The sequence below is a fragment of the Lissotriton vulgaris genome, chromosome 11 (genome assembly GCF_964263255.1).
Source record: "Lissotriton vulgaris chromosome 11, aLisVul1.2, whole genome shotgun sequence".
Classification (NCBI taxonomy): domain Eukaryota; kingdom Metazoa; phylum Chordata; class Amphibia; order Caudata; family Salamandridae; genus Lissotriton; species Lissotriton vulgaris.
Window position 1 is genome coordinate 567,126,406 of NC_141699.1, and position 19,050 is coordinate 567,145,455.

Here is a 19,050-nt window from a genome sequence, read left to right on the forward strand (position 1 = left end):
TAGTGTAGTTTTGACAGAGAACAGGTATCAATTTCTCTTGAACACCTTGGGGGCATATTTACAAGGAAATGATGGAGCGCGGAGCTGCGTGAAACTTTGCAGCGTCCCATTTCCAAAATGCAGGGATGCGTCATATTTACAACAATTCAGCGCACCCCTGGGTTTTCCCTGGAGCTAAAAATAGCTTTCTAGCGTAAATGCAGACACCCTTACGTCATCATACAAAGGCGCTTTCGTTGCAGGATTAGTTCAAGTTCAAGTTCAGTCATTTGTATAGCGCACTAATCACCCAGAGGGTCTCAAGGCGCTTGAGGGAGGGGGGGTACTTTACTTATCGAATATCCAAGTTTTAGTTGCTTTCTGAAGGAGAGGTGGTTCTGTGTAAGGCGGAGGTGGGTGGGGAGAGAGTTCCAGGTTTTGGGCGCTAAGTAGGAGAAGGATCTTCCCCCCATGGTGGATCTATGGAAGCGCGGAATTGCGGCGAGGGCTTGATTAGACGATCGTAGTTAACGGGTGGGGGTGTAAAAGGACAGGCGCGTGTTGAGGCATTCGGGTCCTAGATCGTAGAGAGCTTTGTGTGCGTGGGTGAGGAGACGGAACGTTATTCTCTTGTTGATGGGGAGCCAGTGGAGGTCTTCCAGGTGGTCACAAATGTGAGCTTGGCGGGGGATGTCTAGTATGAGTCTGGCTGAGGCGTTTTGGATGCGTTGGAGTTTTTTCTGTAGTTTGGCTGTAGTTCCGGCGTACAGGGTGTTTCCGTCTACGCCCGTCCGCGCCTGGACCGCGCCCAGCGCCAGACCCCCTGGCCCTCGCAAAACCCACTCCACCCGCATAACCTACAGCGCCGCAACCCTCTCAGCACTTAATCCCGGCAGACTCCCAAACTGCAACCTAGCCGCCCCAGGACAAACCCATGGACCCTTCACCTGCCACTCCTGTAAGTTCGACTGCATCAGGATCCACACCAAACCCACAGACTCCCCACAGAACTCCGACACTAACCACCTGAAGTGCAATTTTTTATGTGCAGGAAGGTGTCCATTCATGCACATAACCAATCCATAATGCAATTTGTTATTTCTATGTGTGCTGCATTCTCCGAATCAGCCAAAGAGCAAAGTCTTGAGGCTCTTCCTGAGGCTGTGCAGAGTGGGGGAATGTCTGATGTTCTGCAGGAGTTTGTTCCAGGTTTTTGCCGCGATCTAGGAGTAGGCTCTTCCGCCTATTCTGGCTCTGCGGATGCGCAGGGTTTCGGCGAGGGTGAGATCAGCGGAGCGGAGGTTTGTTTTGGGTGCGTGGAAGGAGACTCTTTCGTTGAGGTATTGGGGTCCGGTGTTGTCGAAGGATTTGTAGGCATGAGTGAGTAGCTTGAAGGTTGCTCTAATCTCGCTGGGGAGCAAGTGGAATTCTCGTAGGTGCTGGGTGATGTGTTCATGTCATGGGATGCCAAGGACGAGCCTGGCAGTGGTGTTCTGGATGGTCTGGAGTTTCCGCAGCAGGGATTTGTTGATTCGTGGGTGATGGTCTTCCTGGATTTTGGGGGATCCACTTGAAGGTCTTGCGGAGGATGCGCAGGGTGTTGAAGCCCGTAGAGGAGACGGCGTTGATCTGTCAGGTCATGGTGAGGGAGGAGTCGAAAAGGATGCAGAGGTTCCAGGTGTGGACCGTGGGGTTGGGGGGGGTTGCCGAGGGCAGTGGGCCACCAGGTGTTGCCCCATGCTGAGGGGGTGGGTCAGAGGACGAGGACTTCTGTCTTCTCTGAGTTGAGCTTCAGACAGCTGCTGCTCATCTAGAATGCAACATCTTTCATCTCTTTCTGGAAGCGGAGTCTGTTGGTTGACTCTCATACATGAACATATATTTAAAGGTCACCCTGAATAGTCTGCTTTGCTTACTGAACCCATGTTGAGCTGTGGAGCAGGGGATAACAGGAAGGTGGATAAAGCTTGAGCCACCTATGCAGCACTTTCAGGCTCTATCTTCTTATACCAGTAGGACTAGAAGAAACACAACACACTCCTCCCACCTAACTTGTGCCTTCTTAGTTTAACCTCAACCTTCAAGGCCACTAAAGGCCCGATTATGAGTCTGGCATTCCGAGGGCTGCCAGACTTGTGGTGGCGTGGCAGTGGCCATCTTGAGACTGCCACATTACAACCCTAGTGGTCGTGCCACGTTGGCACCGCCAACTCCACAAGGGAACCACCGATCCCTGGTGATGGCGCAGCAGTCCAGAGGTATCTATATGTTTGGCAGGACCACAATGGTCCCACCAAACATATAACAACTTTCATCACTGCCACTGTTTTCATGGAGGTCTTTCTTCCATGAAAACAGTGTTGGTGATGAAAGAAAGGGGGCTTGCAGGGCCCCCTGTGCCTCACGCCTTGTGGATACACACAGGGGGTCACAGGGGCAGAACATGTGACCCCCGTGTGCATGCACAGAAGTTCCAGCAAGGCATGAACTTTTCAGTCCATGCCATTCTCCAACTTCCTTTGACGTTCCCATGGAGGTGGCTATTGTATAAGCACTGCCATGGGAACAGCAAAGGAAATGCCCGCTAACTAATTACAAAGTAATCATACGGTGGGTGGTCCTCACACAGCTATAGCACAGCCACACCGGCAGAGAGCCAGTACAGCTATTCCAAAGAAGTAATCAGGCCCTAAGTAGGATTGCCAGTTGCATTAGAGGAAGGCTGAGTAACAGTTGCTGCTCCCTTTATTTTTATTAGGATCAACCAACTACTGTTAACTATTACATGCTAACTCATTGTATTTGCCTTCGTATATTCTCATGTACAGTGTCTGTTACCCCCTCCAGGTCATGTTTGTGCTTTATAGATCTCTCAATAAATAAATAAATAAATACATTTTGCTGTTTACTCATACTATAGATTGATTGCTCTGCAACAGTTGTTAATCAAGTAATCAAACAACTGATCATTTAAATGTACATATGCCTTTAGCTTTTACTAGTTTTATTAGGTAGTTGTGTGGACCTATCATCAACATCAGTTTGTTTAGTTCCTTTAGGTTTTCAATACAGATTGTGGAAATAATGTACAGTGCACAGCACAGAGGTCAAAGGTTATGTGCTGTCACTTGTTTGTTTGTGTCTTTTGTAAAGCGCTCAGCTACCCCAACGGGGTGTCCCGGCGCTGGTAGATTAACAGTCTCAAAGAGGAATCAGAGAGAGGCGGTTACTGGCAAAAAAGAAAAGTTTTCAGGGCTTGACGGAACTCAGATTCAGTCTTGCTCATGCATAATTTGAGGGGCAGCTTATTCCATCGCTGGGCGGCAACTAATTCAAATGTTCTTCATCCAGAACAAGATTTTTTAAATCTAGACGTGGCCAGTAGATTTTTAGAGTTTGAGCGGAGAGCGCGGGAGTTAGAGTAAGGACGAAGGATTGATCTGAGATGAGCAGACCCGTTACCCTGGGTGGAGCGGTAGGCTAGTGTCATAGCTTTAAACTCAATACGTTTGCTTATGGGTAGCCAGTGCAGTTCCCGAAAGTAAGGGGATATATGCTGTCTACGTGAAAAGCCCCCTATAAGGCGGGCTGCAGCATTTTGAACAGTTTGAAGTTTGTGGCAGAGGCCCGTGGATAAACCTAAATAAAGTCCATCCGCGTAGTCCAAATGGGAGATGATCAGCGCGTGGACTATTGTCTTTCGGGGAGTGTGGACCAATTGTGTACGATTAGACAAAAAAGAACTAATCCATTTGAGGACATTGCCCTGGCCTTCAGACGATCCAGTAAGATTGGGTGGGAGACGGTGTCAAATGCTGCTGATAAATCCAGCAGCACCAACACCGCCCGGGATCCTCGGTCTAGAGCCCATCGAACCGAGTCAGCCATCTCTATGAGGGCAGACTCAGTACTATATCCTTTGCGGAAGCCATGTTGAGAGTCGTGAAAAAGGCCGTGGGTCTCGATAAAATTGGCGATTTGCTGCTGAGCAAGCCGTTCGAGTATTTTGGCTGGGGCCGGGAGCAGGGATATTGGTCGATAGTTAGCTGGATTTTCTGGATCAGAGTTGGCCTTTTTTAGAATTGGAACAATAAAAGCCTGTTTCCATACTTCTGGATAGCAGCCACTGCTTAGGGATGTGTTCCATATTGTATTGAGATGAGGGTTTAGGAAAGAAGCCAAGGCTTGATAGTGTTTTACTGGCCAAGGATCCCCTGGGGATCCTGACCTGCATTTAAGTAGTTCCTGCAAGGAGGCTTTTTCGGATATCACTTTCTATGATGTTATCAGCAGTTATAGGTCTTGGTGTGACACGTTTCCCACCTGCGTTTTTTTGGGCTGCCTATAAGAACAAGTTTACACATTGTCTTGGAATCCAATTTCTCTCAGGAGAACAGCTATCAAAGGAAGCTGACAAGTACAGGTTTTATGACAGTACAAAGCATGCAATATAAGATTCAGTTAAAAAACAACCAACGTATTGGGGTTGCACTGTAGTACCTGACTTCTAGGGGCATATTTACAAGGATTTAAAGCCGCTGTAGCAGCAATTTTTTGGCGCTACGTTGGCTTTTATTTAATCACCATGTTTACAAGTTGCTGAAAAGCCGTGTCGGTGAGCATGACTTCCCGAAACTGAGATGCAACATAGGCGTTCCCGCATAAAAAGTCCCTCAAAACATACAGCAGGATATTTCGCTAAAAAGAAAAACTACTGCTAATTCACATTAGTGGCAGTTCCTTACTGCTAGGACTTACCTGATCTTAAAAATGACGCTAACACACTTGTTAATAGGGGCCTCATTTATGAGGTTTTGGCGCAGCGCCGCAAGGAATCTTGCTGCGCTGCCCTGCATCAAAAGAAAAGGGCAGGGATGTGCAATATCTAAAGAAAAGGGCAGGAATGGAATGGATATACAAGATACTGCACGTTCCTGCCCTTTTGCCCAGCGCTGGTGCACAATGGCTGCCATGCGCGAAAGCTGGCACCCTTGCACTATGGCAAAAGGGTACCATCATTGGGGGGCTGGTTGATTTTGTGCAGGAAGGGACACCTTACTGCAAAAAATCATTCACAAGAGGCAATTCACTCTTTCTATATTATGCAGTAAACATGGGAATAAGGAACAATAAAATTTCTCCTTGTTGCGCCTCCCTAACGCCACCCCTGGGGTGACGTTAGATTCCTGCGCATTCCCAGGTTTACAATTTCTCGTGACTCTGGGAATGCTTCAGATTCCATGGGTGTTGTGTGGCTTCTAGTGAGCACGAGAGCTCAGCAACAACTTACATGTTCGGCTCAGGCACTGGTTCTGGCCAAACATCAAATATCCCTAATATGCAAGAGCCACGACAGCAACTGATGGAACAATGATTGTTGAAAATTTTAAATTGGATTCGAGTAGAAGCAATCTGCTAAGGATTTGGACCATGGGGGTGAGAGGGTGCAGGGTTCAGATATTCTAAATTAATACCTGGAGACCAGCTAGGATGAAACGGACCTGAGATCACCTTCGGTGATTAGGGTACTCTGCAGTTTATGAGTGAAATGAAATGAAATGAAAAGGGGTTTTATAGAGCGTGGCTGCTGCCCTAGGGCGTCCAAGTGCTAATAGTGAGGAGAAGTGCTCTGAGGGAGTGGAGATCAGGGGATAGGGTTAGTTTCTGAAGAGGAGTGTTTTTAGCCCTTTATGGAAAGATGAGAGGTTGGGGTTGGATCTTAGGTGGATGGGAAGGGAGTTCCATAGCTTAGCAGCGTTGAGCGTGAAGGACCTTCCTCCTGCTCTGGACCTTTTGACTCGGGGAACTGCAGCAAGAAATGCTTTCGTAGATTGGAGTGGTTTACCTGGGCAGTAGGGGGTGAGGAGTGAATTATTGATCTCGGGGCCAAATCTGTAAAAGGCTTGGTGGGATATGCACATGGCTTTGAATTTTATTCTTTCCTTAACAGGGAGCCAGTGGAGGGCTCTGATCCCCGATTCCACCGGTTCTCTGCGCGGAATCTGGAGTAGCGTACGTGCTGGGCAGTTCTGAGTCTGCTGGAGTTTTTGCAGCACGTATTCGGGGGCCCCCAGGTAAAGTGCGTTGTTGAAGTCGAGACGGGATTGGATCAGACCCTGAATGACAACTTGCTTGGCTTCAAAGGGCAGGAGTGGCAGGATTTTTCTCAGCATCCGGATGATCCCAAAGCAGATTGCGGAGGTTTTTGTTGCCTGGGTGTTGAGGGTAAATGATGTGTCCAGCCATACTCCTAGACTCTTAATATTATCCTTCGGAGTTGGAGGGGGACCTAGACTAGAGGGCCATAGGTGGTCGATGGTGGTAGGAGTAGGGGGGCCGAGACGCATGATCTCTGTTTTATCACCGTTAAGTTTCAGAGAGGATGCTGTCATCCATCTCTTAACATCTTCCATACAAGCAGTCAGGTTGGCTTGCAGATACTCACTGTTCCTCTGTGCCAGGGAGACCACAAGCTGAGTGTCGTCCGCGTACGTGATGATCTTGATACCATATGGGCGGACGACCTCAGCCAACGGTCTCATGTACACATTGAACAGTGTGGGGCTTAATGAAGAGCCTTGCGGTACCCCGCAGTCCAGGGGTCTGCTGGCGGAGCAGGAGTCACTGTCGAAGACCTGGAAGGTCCTTCCGCTCAAGAAGGATCCCAGCCAGGCAAGAGCATCTCCGGAAACTCCCAGATCGGATATTCGACACAGCAGAGTTCTGTGGCACACCGTGTCAAACGCGGCATTCAGATCGAGGAGGATAACTGCCACTGATCCCCCTCGGTCCAAGATCCTCCTGGATTCTTCCGTCACGGCTAGAAGAGCCGTTTCTGTGCCATGTTTGGGACGGAATCCTGTTTGAGTAGAATCCAGTAGGCGGTTCTCTTCGAGGAATTTTGTGAGGTGGAGGTTGATGTGTTTCTCCAGAATCTTGCTTACCCAGGGTAGCAGGGAGATGGGGCAATAGTTGTTAGGATCATTGGGGTTAAGGTTGGGCTTTTTCAGTAGTGCTTTCACCATTGCCTGTTTCCAGGTTGGAGGTAGAACTCCCTTTAGTTTGGAGCCGTTAAGTAGATACATAAGGGTGGGGAGGATGACTTAGCTAGCTATGGTCATCGTGCGGGGGGAGGGGGGGCTGGGTCGCAAGGGGAGCCTGATTTTGTCTGTTGTGAGAGGGATTGGAGTGACTCTAGGTCTAAGAGAGGAAAATTGCTCAGGGTTACTCATAGGGGGTGTTCTTTTACTGTGGGAGGCTGAGACTCAGCAGCGCTAAGCTCTGGGACAGGGGCCGCGAAGGATAAATATATTTTGTTTATTTTTTGATAAAAGGATTTGGCTAGATCATTGCAGCGAGCCGTGGGATTGTCGGCTGGGACTGCAGGTGGGGGAAGCTTGGAGAGGCTTTTGACAATTTGGTAGATTTCTCTTGGTACGTATATTCTGGTTCTGGTAGATATGTATCTTAAAGGGACCATACCCTTTCATGTTCAAGTACTTTATGATGTATGTTCCTGTTATGATTGTCCTTTAGGTACTACATTGACATGGCTACCACTCTGCCACACCACATCCAGGCACAGCTACATTGCCCACTAACGTTCAAAAACATCTCACTTTATGTTGTTATATTAACACAATGTGAATAAAGATCTTTATAAATCGTTTTTATGTCTCTATTATTCATTGTAAGAATTTATCACGGCTGTGCCTTATCTTTGCTTTTTAACCACACTAGAAACTAGTATCTTGACATTTTAAGTGGTGTGTGATAAAGATTAAATAAAGTTTTGTAATGTTGAGAATATAAATTGGCAGATAGAATAATTTTATCAGCCATGAATATTGATTCTTGAAAAGGTACTGCAGATGTGCCTAGTCTCGTACACCATTTTGATGCCTGCTGTTCCATATCATCCTGATGTAAATTTAACAGGTAATTGTAAATGATCCCTAAGCGTGTTGTTTTTTTTTTATTATTTCCATAAATTCATTAGAACATAATGGTACAATATGTGGATGTGTATAGATGAAATTCCTTATTTGCAAATACTTAAAGAAGTCATGTTTCGAAAGACTGAATTGATCTCTTAACTCCTGGAATGAGGCAATAGTACAGTTTTTAACCAAGTCACCAATGGCTATTATGCCCTTTTCCCGCCAAATACCCATTGTACGATCCCTAAAAATTAACGGGAGAAGTTCTATAGAGTTACACGGAGTATAAAAATTAATACGACTCAATGAGATAAGCTTCCGAATAGAACGCCATCCTTTAAAGGCGGACAATATAAGTTTGAATCTAGTTCTTTTGTAATAACTAGGTTCTATGAAACGAAGCAACATTTGTCGAGATTGTGGGCCTAATAAAAGAGAAAAAATATCTGGGCTTTCACATGAGGGTGGGGTTCCACCTATTGAAAAATATTTAACATTTTGCATAAGACATGCCAGATAGTAAAGTGCAAAATTCGGGACTCCCCAGCCCCCCCTTAAGATTGGTAATGTCATAAATTTAGATGCTCTCCGTGTAGATTTCCCACTCCATAAAAATCGATCAGTTATAGATTGCAATTTCTTCAATTGTAGTGTGGGTATTTCCAGTGGTATTGCTCGGAAATAATATAAAACTTTCGGAAGAATAGTCATTTTTAAGACATTACGTCTCCCTACTAATGATAGATGTAAACATTCTATTTTGTCAAGTTGATTTTTTACTGATACTAATATATCTGCCCAGTTTGACAATACTAACTGTTGAGGCATAAGTCTAATTTTAATACCTAAATATTTGGCCTCTATAGTAACCCTGCTATCATTAGTACATAGACCTGCTGAGGAAATGTTATAGATGTCAATGTGATTTGGCAGATATTATACACATATTTTCAGACTGCCCTATATTAAAACTGTTTTTTGTATTCATAGAACTTTTTTTAGCACACATTACAAAATGCGATGTAAAAATCTCTAGAGAGATGATTATTTTTGGTTTATCGAATGATAATGAACTGTTTTTAGGTTATCAAGAGAATAGATATATCATATTCATGGCCATGGCTGTAGCTCGCCTCTGTATATCATCAATGTGGTTAAAACCTGAAGCACCTACATACGAAATATGGCGAGCAAAGTTTTATAATATTTTTAATTTGGAGTTTAATCTCTATCGCATTAAATCAATTATGAAAAAGAGAAGAGGGTACAAAATATGGCAGACGTTGATAGATTATTTGGACCATTAGCTATTATTATTTATGTTATTAAATTAGATAAAGCTGCTGTTTAGATTGTATTTATCTGATGTTAAAACCATTTTTCAATCCTTTATGTCTATGTATGTTGAATATGCTAATTATCAAGCTGAAATATTGATGTGTCTTTATTTTTTTGTATACATGGCTTTGAACTGAATCAATAAAAAAAAGAAAAAAAAAGAAACTAGTATCTTGAATGTTGGTTGGTATACAGACCCATGAAGATGTACATTGTATCCATATACACACTGTAAACATTACTGTCTGTGATATATACTATATTGTGTTAATTCAACCCAAGAAGTCTGCTGCACAATTAACTAGGTGGGTTTTCTTGCTCTCTTTGCACAGCTAAATCCCTTAAATGCTACACCTGCGTTGCATCCAACGAGGAGGACTGTTACAAACAAGGATCACAGGTCTGCCCTGGACATTCAGATGGCTGCTCCACCATCACATCACCAAGTAAGCCTAGATAGCATGGCATTGATTGGATCAAAAATCAATGGAAAGTTACTCTGACATGACACTGTAGCTTGATTATAAAATATTTTCAAAACAAGGTCAGTTATGGCAGTAGCACTAGTTGTCAAGGTAAGTAGATACATATCTACCGATAGGGTTTAGGAGTGGTGGAAGCAGTACCAATCTTATCACATGTAAATGAGCCGAGTACAGAGTGTGTAAGAATTCATAGAATCAGTGCATTGTCTGCAGTAAATACCCAGTGTGTAGATGTTTCAAAAATATATAAACCTCGTACTGACTCCATCAATATTTTATGTCTAGTTTGCATGAGTTACGAGAGATCACACCATCTGTGGACTCCAGCCAGAAAAACAGACAGGAATAAAAACACACGAATTACTCTCTGACTGGACATTGGTCAATTTATCTTGGAACCTTTTCTGACCAGTTCTAAGTGTCTCTGTCAGTGTCAGATCTTCTAGTCAGTAATTGCGTTGCAGGAAACCCAAACAATACCAACACTGGCATACAAGACGGCTGTTGTGCATGACAAAGCAAAGACAGAGCACCATTTCTGGAATTATGATGGAGCAGTAGCAAAGAATATCCTAGTTTGAAGCACGTTTCCTGTTATACCTATTAAATTGCTCAATTTCAATGAAAAGTATAACAATTGAATATGCAATTATTTCCCGTGTTTAACAGAATACAATTTCCACAACCCCGATCAACCCCATCATTCAGCTGAAATAAAGGGCCTGATTAGAGCATGGAAAATGGATTAGTTCCTGTCGGGATAGCAGAGGACAGTACCTTTGCAATGCACAGGGTACTCCGTCTGTCAAATTTGGAGATGACCACTGGCCCAGAGTGTCTTATACCAAACTTTTGAAATTCTTTTGTTTTTCAAAAACAAACACCCAAAGTGAAAGTTTGTTTTTGGAAAAAACAAATACTAATGACCAACACATCCTGTGAGATTTCTCCCAGGTGTGGGAGACATTGCTTTTTTCTAGTCCCTCACTGCCATATTTTTCATGAGTGCGATGAACATTACATAGTCCACCTTAAATAAGGCATACAATGTAATGTCCTTCCTCCAACCACCCCTACTATGTAGGGCCATTTGTAGAATTATTCTGCCAATACTGCCAACGAGGACTCATTTGACGGACTATTAAAGGTCTGCCCATCTCTAAATGAGGCAGATAGACCGAGGGTTTGGTAGGTAGAGTCAAGTTTGGGATGGAGCACCCTGTCCTCCAAACTCTAAATCAAGACCTATGCCTGGTAACACAACAGACATGTTCCATATAAGCTGTGGGTAATGTACGAAACTGGGTTATTGGTTGAGATGGATGGAAGCCCCACTTGAGCAACAACCACATTCCTTGTCAGGTTCAACCCAAAAGTCACTACATTAACCTTTGCTTAACCCTTTGGAAGCTTGGCACAAAGCAGTCAGGGTTAACTTAGAGGCTAAGTGTAAAGTATTTAGGCAGCACTCAAACAGTAATAAAGTGGAAAGACAATACAAGAAAAATCCCAAGCAATTTAGAAAACTCAGGTACATTTTAATAAATAAAATGATACCAGAATGACAAAAATCCAATCAATAAAACCGGAGCTATGATTTTTTTTTTTTTAGCAAAAATAGCACATAAAGGCACAAAGCGGCACACCCAGTTATCTAGTCAGATTGCACCAGGGGAACATCCCAAGTTTAGGCCGACCACAATACAGTGCAGGTTGGATACAGGAACCAGGTTAATTTTGGTGAAGAGTTATCTTCTAAGTCTAAGTTCTAAGTCTAAGTTCCGTTTGCTGTACGGGAGGCAGCGAGTAGCAGGTAGAGTGTTGTGGATAGTCGTCACTGTAGCACGAAGAGCAGGCCAGGCATCACAGGCAGTTGTCGCTGGTCAAGCATTGTGGATAGTGGTTGCAGTAGCCTTTATGTTGGCAGTCGCCACAGGCTGTTATTGCTGTAGCTGTAGCATGAAGAATCAGTCTCACAGGAACTTTGCGCTGTCAGCCGTCATGTGTGGTAGATTCTTGGCACAAACTGGCCCGTTCGCCCTCTGACCCATTCTCGGTTGTAAGAGCCCATACTTCAAAGGTTTCACCTTCTCTTTAGAAGGAGTGCACTCTGATGCCAGGCAAGGGTCCAGGACTCACTCTTGCAGAGCCCAGCAGAGCTCAGTAGGTCAATTTGCACGTTCAGGCAGGGCCAATAGCAGCAGATTAGCTGAGAAGTTGCAGGGAGGCATCCAAAGCTTGTTGTATCTTTGTGGTTCACACAGGAGGTCAAACAACGTACCCTTGGAGTAACTATGAGAGGCCTGGGATGAAGTTAAACAGGTCCAGCCTTCTTTCTGAGACAGCAAGGCAGTCCTCTGGCAGCAGAGCAGTCCTTCTTCTGTAACTTCAACAGGTCCTGGATTGTTATGAGGAGTGACTCTGAGGTTCAATATTTCTACCCGGTACCTGCCTCTTTGGGGGGGACTCTCTGTTCTACCCTCACATCACTTCTGGAAAGTTCTCCCCCTTCCTCTGTCAAGACCCCAAACTGTCTGTGGGTAACAAAAGACAGGGCAGGCCTTATGTCTGCAGGAGGCAAAGTCCTTTGAAGTGTAAGTGAGGCTGGGAACAGCTCCTCCCCAGTCATTCTGCCAGGAAGGCCCATCCTGTCCAACTTAAGCCCCCTTTTGTGTCACTGTCTGGAAGGAATACACATACGCCACCAGAGCCACTCACAGTCATACGACCCAGGAAACTGGCAAAATATACAAATGGCTGAGACAAGAAAATGCCAACTTTCTAAAAGTGGTATTTTTAGAATTGTGCCTTAAAATCTGACTTTTCTATTTAAGATGATTTTAAGTTACAATTCATTGTGTCTAAAAAACACATCTCTATATGCTTCCAATCCAAAGTTACCACTTATTAAATGTAATAAAGTAACTCAGTGTTTGTCAAAGGAAGAGATACCCCTTACAACAGTGAAAAATTACTTTAGGAGTTTTTCACTGTCAAGACATGTAAAACATAAGTACACATAGGTCATTATTCCCATATCCTTTGAATTGTAGATAATTATTAAGTAATCTGTGGCAGTAAATAATCAATTGTGTTGCTCTTTTTTGTTTTCCGCACGGCCTTCAACACAGTCAATAGGGGAGTACTTTGGGGAAAGCTTGTTGCTTGGAAAATACCAAGCAAGCTTCTCTGTATGATCCATGCATTGCAAAATAATAATTGGGTGCAGGTTGAGCTTGATAGCTCTGGTTGTTTGTCCAGGAGGATTCCGATTTGTAATGGTCTTCGGAAGGAGTAGGTTTTGACCCCAACCTTATTTAGTCTATTTCTGGGGGATTTACCCTCAGTTCTAAAATACGGCTATTCTTTCTCTCCAAACGTGAGGGCTGTGCATATCATATGTTTGCTGTATGCAGATGAATTAATTTAGCTAGATTATACCCTCTGGGCAGACAAAGTTAAATAGAGTCTCTATATGCTTATAGTAAAGCCAGCTCCCTTATGAACAATATGGAAAAATCTGAGATAATTGTGTTTGGGAAAAGTACATCTAAGTTCAATTGGGTTTTGAATTCAACACCAGTTGAAGTGGTAGATTCATACATAGGTTTTGGCCTTGCATTTACTAGGAATTTACAGTGGTGTGGCCATATGAGGAGCATAGATCTAGAGCTTTGTTATAATCCAAGTTAATCAGATGTATGGGTGCCTGTCTTTGACTCCCCTCATGGAAGCTTATGAAGGAAAAGTCCTGCCTCTTACCCTGTATGGTGCAATATTTCTTCTGCTTGACTCTCCCTTCAGTTGGCACTTGGTTACATTTCTTAAGGGCCTATTAAGCTTGCTTCAGGGAGCAATGGTCCAGGGAACAAGGAGAGAATTAAATCTGGTCCCTTGGTGGCTAATTCCCATACACTGACATTTTTAAATAAGCTAGGGCACGACAATGGCATACTAAAAATCTCTAAATTATGCTGGGAAGAAATCCTTGCCAGTGAAGGGAAGTGGGCATATGACATTTGCCACAGGGTAAAGGAAAGCTAAAATTCTCCATACTACATACTGCATGGGGCTCAATTGAAAGATGGTCTACTTTCCCAGTAAACAGGCACTGGGGAAATCGGTCGAGAAATGTGGTTATATGCAGGATATGACCATCCTATTGGAGAAACCCTTAATAAAGTGTACATTACAAATACTAGGCGGGAATGGTGTATTTTTCTACTTGTCGCTGTTGCTAGACCATAAGCTTCATAGTAATATTTTGAAAATAAAAGAGGGGTGTAACATGATCTCTTTTAGTTCCGGCTGGTATAAAGAGGTACTTAGCGAAAATGATGTGTGTGCATGTCCTCTTCATGTAAATGCTCCAAATGCCATATCTGGCTGGATTGTTCCCTTTATAAGTCTGCTCATGTTAAGTTTACACTCCAGGCAGGAGGGGATGGCTCCACTGTCTGAAATGGGGGTTTACAATGTAACAGTGGGAATTGCATGTTTTATACTGTTTATCAAGCAATGTTTTTGAGTTTGGATTGAGTTAATTGATTTTAAGTGGCTTTATAAAATTGTATGTTTCTTCATGTTTTAGACATGTGTCCAAAATAAACGTATCTTTCTACTACTACTTAAGTGCACATGGCCTAGTTTTTAAATATAATGCACCCTGCCATATGAGCCTCTAAGGCCTACCTTAGGGGTGACTTATAAGTATTTTATTTTGCCAGATTGACATGGCAGTCAAAATCTGCACACACAGGCTGCAGTGGTAGGCCTGAGACATGTTCTAAAGGGCTTCTTAAGTGGGTGGCACATAGGTGCTGCAGGCTAAAACTGTGCCATTCCTATTATGGGTTGCAATCTTGGTCTCCTAGCCCTGCTATCTTGCAAGGGCACGGTTGTCGCGGCAGGAAACCTGTTACTATTTCCCATTACTACCTCAAGGTTTGGCCGTGCTCTTCTGCTCACTGCCCGTTTATAGTCTACAGTGTTGCTGCTGCATTTGACCAGTGACGTGCAGAACAGCAAATGTTTTTCTAATAACACAATTAACCTTTTTGCTTCTTTTTACAGACAGCATCATTAAAGCTTGCACTTACACTGCGTTTTGTGAGCGAGCCCGTCAAAATGGCGCCGGAGGAGCGACTGTAGACTGCTGCTTCACTGAAGACTGCAATGGACCGGCCAAGGGAAACAGTGCAGGCCTGAAGAACTCTGGGGCAATGGTGCAGCACCACCCCCTTCTCCTGGCTATTGCTGTGTTTGGAAAACTGGCACTGGGTTCACTGTGAAACTGTTTGATTTCTTAGAAAGTATCTGATGAAAACTCAACTCGTACAGAATATAAATTGTTAAATAAAATAAAGCCAGGTAACATGAACTGATGTATAGTTGACTGTTTAAGGGTTTTACTACTGATTTAAATGCTCAGGGTTTTAGCAGCTGATACACCTGTCATTAACATTCACTTTATCGGGTAGAAGTGGGAGGGGATGCTCCAAGAACAATTTTTAAAACCAGGCAACATAAATGGAATACTTATTTTGATTTATCGAAATACTGCGTATACAGCAATTCAGAGAGGATAATATGACATTAGATTTCAAAAGGCCAGTATAACACCTTAATATTCAGCAATACAATAGATCAGATGCAAGAGGAATCAGGACCTTTGCTTCTGTTATAAATTAGTTCTTTTTTAATTGATTTGGTTGTGCTTTTCCATAGGCAACACATGCGTAGGCGGGGCGCCTTACCTGGGCAAAGTAAAGGATCATCTACTGAAGAATCTAAGTAACTTCTACAAATTCTGAGGGGACATTTAATAGTAGTTCACTCACTGTGGCACAGCAAGGGACCTGGCGTGCGCTGCATTGCGTGAAAGGGAGAGAGCTGAAATCAGTAGCGACTGCTACCAGACGGGGGTGGTGAGGCGGGGAAGATAGGGGGGAGGAATGTTATTTTAAAAAACGGACTTACCTTTAACGGCTGGCCGCCTCCTCTCCTCTGTTCTCCGTCCTCTGTCCTCGTCCTGGCCGGCGGCAGAGGGAAGCAACTGGGCAGACAAGCTCACCTGAGCTAATCACAACACTGCTATGCAGCGTTGTGATTGCAGCGTTGTGGTTGGTCTGAGTGCCATGGATTGGCGCTCAGACTCGAACAGGAAGCCCGAGCATTTTCCTGACCAGGCTGTGTAATGCAGCCTGGTAGGAACATACAAAGTGCGCATGAACTCTGTGGTCGGCCCAAGAGGGCTGACCACGCAGTTCATGCGCACTTGGGGAGTGCACAGCACTCTTCCCCTGCTCTGACCAGCCCTGCCTCGCCCCACACTGCACAAAGGAAATAGGAAAAATAAAATGACAATAGTGATACGTTATTGTCATTTTATTTTTCCTTTTTGCGCAGTGGAGAAACACTCCTCCAGCTTAGAAGAGAATCCGCCACAGGCTGAAATCCTTACAAAGATGTAGATGTAAGGGTGCCGGCGCTATGGGCAGGATTGTTTTTGTAAAGAAAGGAATACCTGCCTGCACAAAAACAATCCTTAGAGGAATTTTCTTTTTTCCATGTGTGCTGCACAATGCTTCACATGTGAAAGGAGGAAATAATGAGGAAAAATAATATGTCTCCTTGTTACAAGTCTGTTGCGTAGGAGCACCATTTTAATACAAACCCAAGTTTTTATACCTCTGGGTTTGCATCAATGTACCTGGGTAGATGCATGGGAATGCCCATGCTCCACCCATGTAAGGCATACCAAAAACAGAGTAACCGAAGGCAGCCTACGAGCTGTGTTGCTCTACGTTGTATTTATCAAACCTTACAAAGTGGCTTTGCATCGCTTAGTAAATGCCTAAAAGGATTTTGCATAGGAACTGAGCCACAAAAGAGACGCTACCCTGATGTAAAATCATAATAAATCTGGGCCCTGATTTTCAGGGTTATGGGACATGAAGTTATAGAAACACAGCATTCCAGAATATGGCACATAGAGGTAAGGGTCGGCATAAAATCCATTTCGCAGGCAAATTTGCGGATTTTCCGCGATTTCGCGATCCGCGAATCTCGCGAAATCGCGGTAAAATCCGCGAATCAACGGGGACGAATTTTCAGCCAAGCAAGGGCTATAGCAGCAGGTGCAAAAGTTGAACCTAATTTCTTTGTAACCTTTTACAAAAGGGTTACAAACAAATTATCTTCAACTTGGACACCTGCTGCTAATTGCTTCCTGGCTCCTAGTTGCCTACTTGCAACTATTCTCTGACCCTGCTCTGACCCTTGAAGCAGGGTCAGAGAATAGTTACAAGTAGGCAACAAGGCACCTGTCCAAGGAATTAAACCTCATCAGGAAGCACTTACAGATATAAAAAACAGGAAGAAGGGAGAGAATGGCAAATACACCCATTTTGAGTTGTCAGGAGGGGTTAAACTAAAAGAGACCTTTACAGCACAATTTTCATATGCATTTTGCTAAAAATAAAAAGCTGTATGTTCTGTAGGGGCAACTCAGGAATCTGGCCCTTCGGAGATCCGGCCTCTCTTTTTTTCTCTCGTTCTCTCTCTCCCTCTCTCTTTCCCTCTCTTTCTCTCTTTTTCTATTTATCTATCTATCTATCTATCTATCTATCTATCTATCTATCTATCTATCTCTCTCTCCCTCTCCCATAAACGACTGCATGGGTAACTTCGCTATGCAAGCGGCTCGCGAAGACGCAAAAAGCCCCGCGAACACGCAAAAAACCCCGCGAATACGCAAAAAACCCCGCGAACACGCAAAAAAACAAAAATCCGCAAATTCGCACAAATTCACGAATTTTGCGGATCGCAAATTCGCAAATCCACAAATTCGCGAATTCGCAAAATTCGCCCATGCTTACATAGAGGCATTCTTTCAAATTTCCAACATTGAGGTGACTATTTCATGACGCTTCTATTTTCCCAAGCTCGAAAAATTATAATTAGGCTCCAATTCTACTTCTCTTTGTCCTTGAGCTTTGACAATGCCAAGATTTCTGTTAACTAAACAAGAAGAAAGGGTGTTTACTTTTGTTGTTCCTTATTCCAAAGGCTAAGAAATACCACAGAATTTCATGACGTGCTCCAAAAGAGAGAGCAGTCAACTGTATTTGGTCCAGGGAGTAGAATTTAGGTTTCATTAGTTCTTACTCCAAGGTGAAACCCAAGTTTCTGCTCACCACACTTGGAGTGCAGGTCATCATTTACCGGTTCCTACAATAGTTGTTTTAGGTATGTCCTTAAAAGCCTTTTCATCTGGTTGGTCAGGTCTCAAGTGCACTGACAATCTCATGGGTTCCAGTGTCATCACTAGGATGGAGGAACATCTTGTTGATTGGTTGTATGTTCCTACATTGATTGATCTGAAAATATACCTAAATCCAAGTACCTCTATAGGGGCCAGATGTACGACCATTTTTTGTGCTCGCAAATGGGAAATCGGACGGTTTGCGACTGCAAAATAGGTCTGCTCTATTTACAAACCCTATTTTGCGAGTTGGTAACCTATTACCGACTTGCAAAATACGGTTTGTGACTCGCTATCAGGAAGGGGCGTGCCAAGGGTGTCCCTTCCTAACAGTGACTTGCACTTCAATGTAAGATTCTTTTGTGGCTGCAGAACACTTGCAGTTTACCACCTATTTCAAATGGATGGTAACCCACTCACCAACAGGAAGAGGTCTCCAGTGGACCCCTTCCCACTTGTGACTGGCATCGAAAATATTTTGTAAGGGCAGGCAGTGGTCCCAGAGACCACTGCCTTCTCTTAAAAAATGAAACAGCAACGTTTCATTTTTCTTTTTTAATGCATCTCTTTGTCCTTTAAGGAAAATGGGCTACATAAAAAAAAAAAAGAACTGCTTTATGTAAAAAGCAGTCACAGACATGGTGATCTGCTTCCCCCAGCAGGCCACCATGCCTGAAAGTGCTTGCCCTTCCTAATGGGGTCCCAAGTTGCACCGGCCACATGAATATTAATGAGGCAGGCAATTTGCGGCCCCATTAGGAATCGCAAATAGTGTCTGTGACATCAATGTACATTCTTATTTGTGAGGCGTGAATAGCGAGTTGCAAAACGACGCAATTTGTGACTCGCAAATTAGTAGGGCGTACATCTGGTTCCAAAGAGTGTGGGTCATCTCTGATAACATCCAGATTACAGCATAACTCTATCATAACTATATAGAATGGTGGGCCTTGGCCTCTGTTTAGGTCTTTATTCTCTACATACACTTTATCTAGATCATGGCTATATGCTTTTGCATGCTATGATCATTCATCTCAGTATC

The 19,050-nt window shown here is 43.9% G+C and overlaps 1 protein-coding gene across 1 annotated transcript in view; it reads left to right on the forward strand.

Moving 5' to 3' along the window:
* The window catches only part of LOC147683160 (uncharacterized), a 179,136-nt gene extending 163,386 nt beyond the window's left edge, over positions 1–15,750 (forward strand). Inside the window, exons 2-3 of the mRNA XM_086944793.1 lie at positions 9,590–9,703; positions 14,816–15,750. Of these exons, the coding sequence (XP_086800919.1) occupies positions 9,590–9,703; positions 14,816–15,033 (332 nt within the window). The 3' untranslated portion in view covers positions 15,034–15,750. The remainder of the gene's footprint in view (positions 1–9,589; positions 9,704–14,815) is intronic.
* The last annotated feature ends 3,300 nt before the right edge of the window (positions 15,751–19,050 follow it).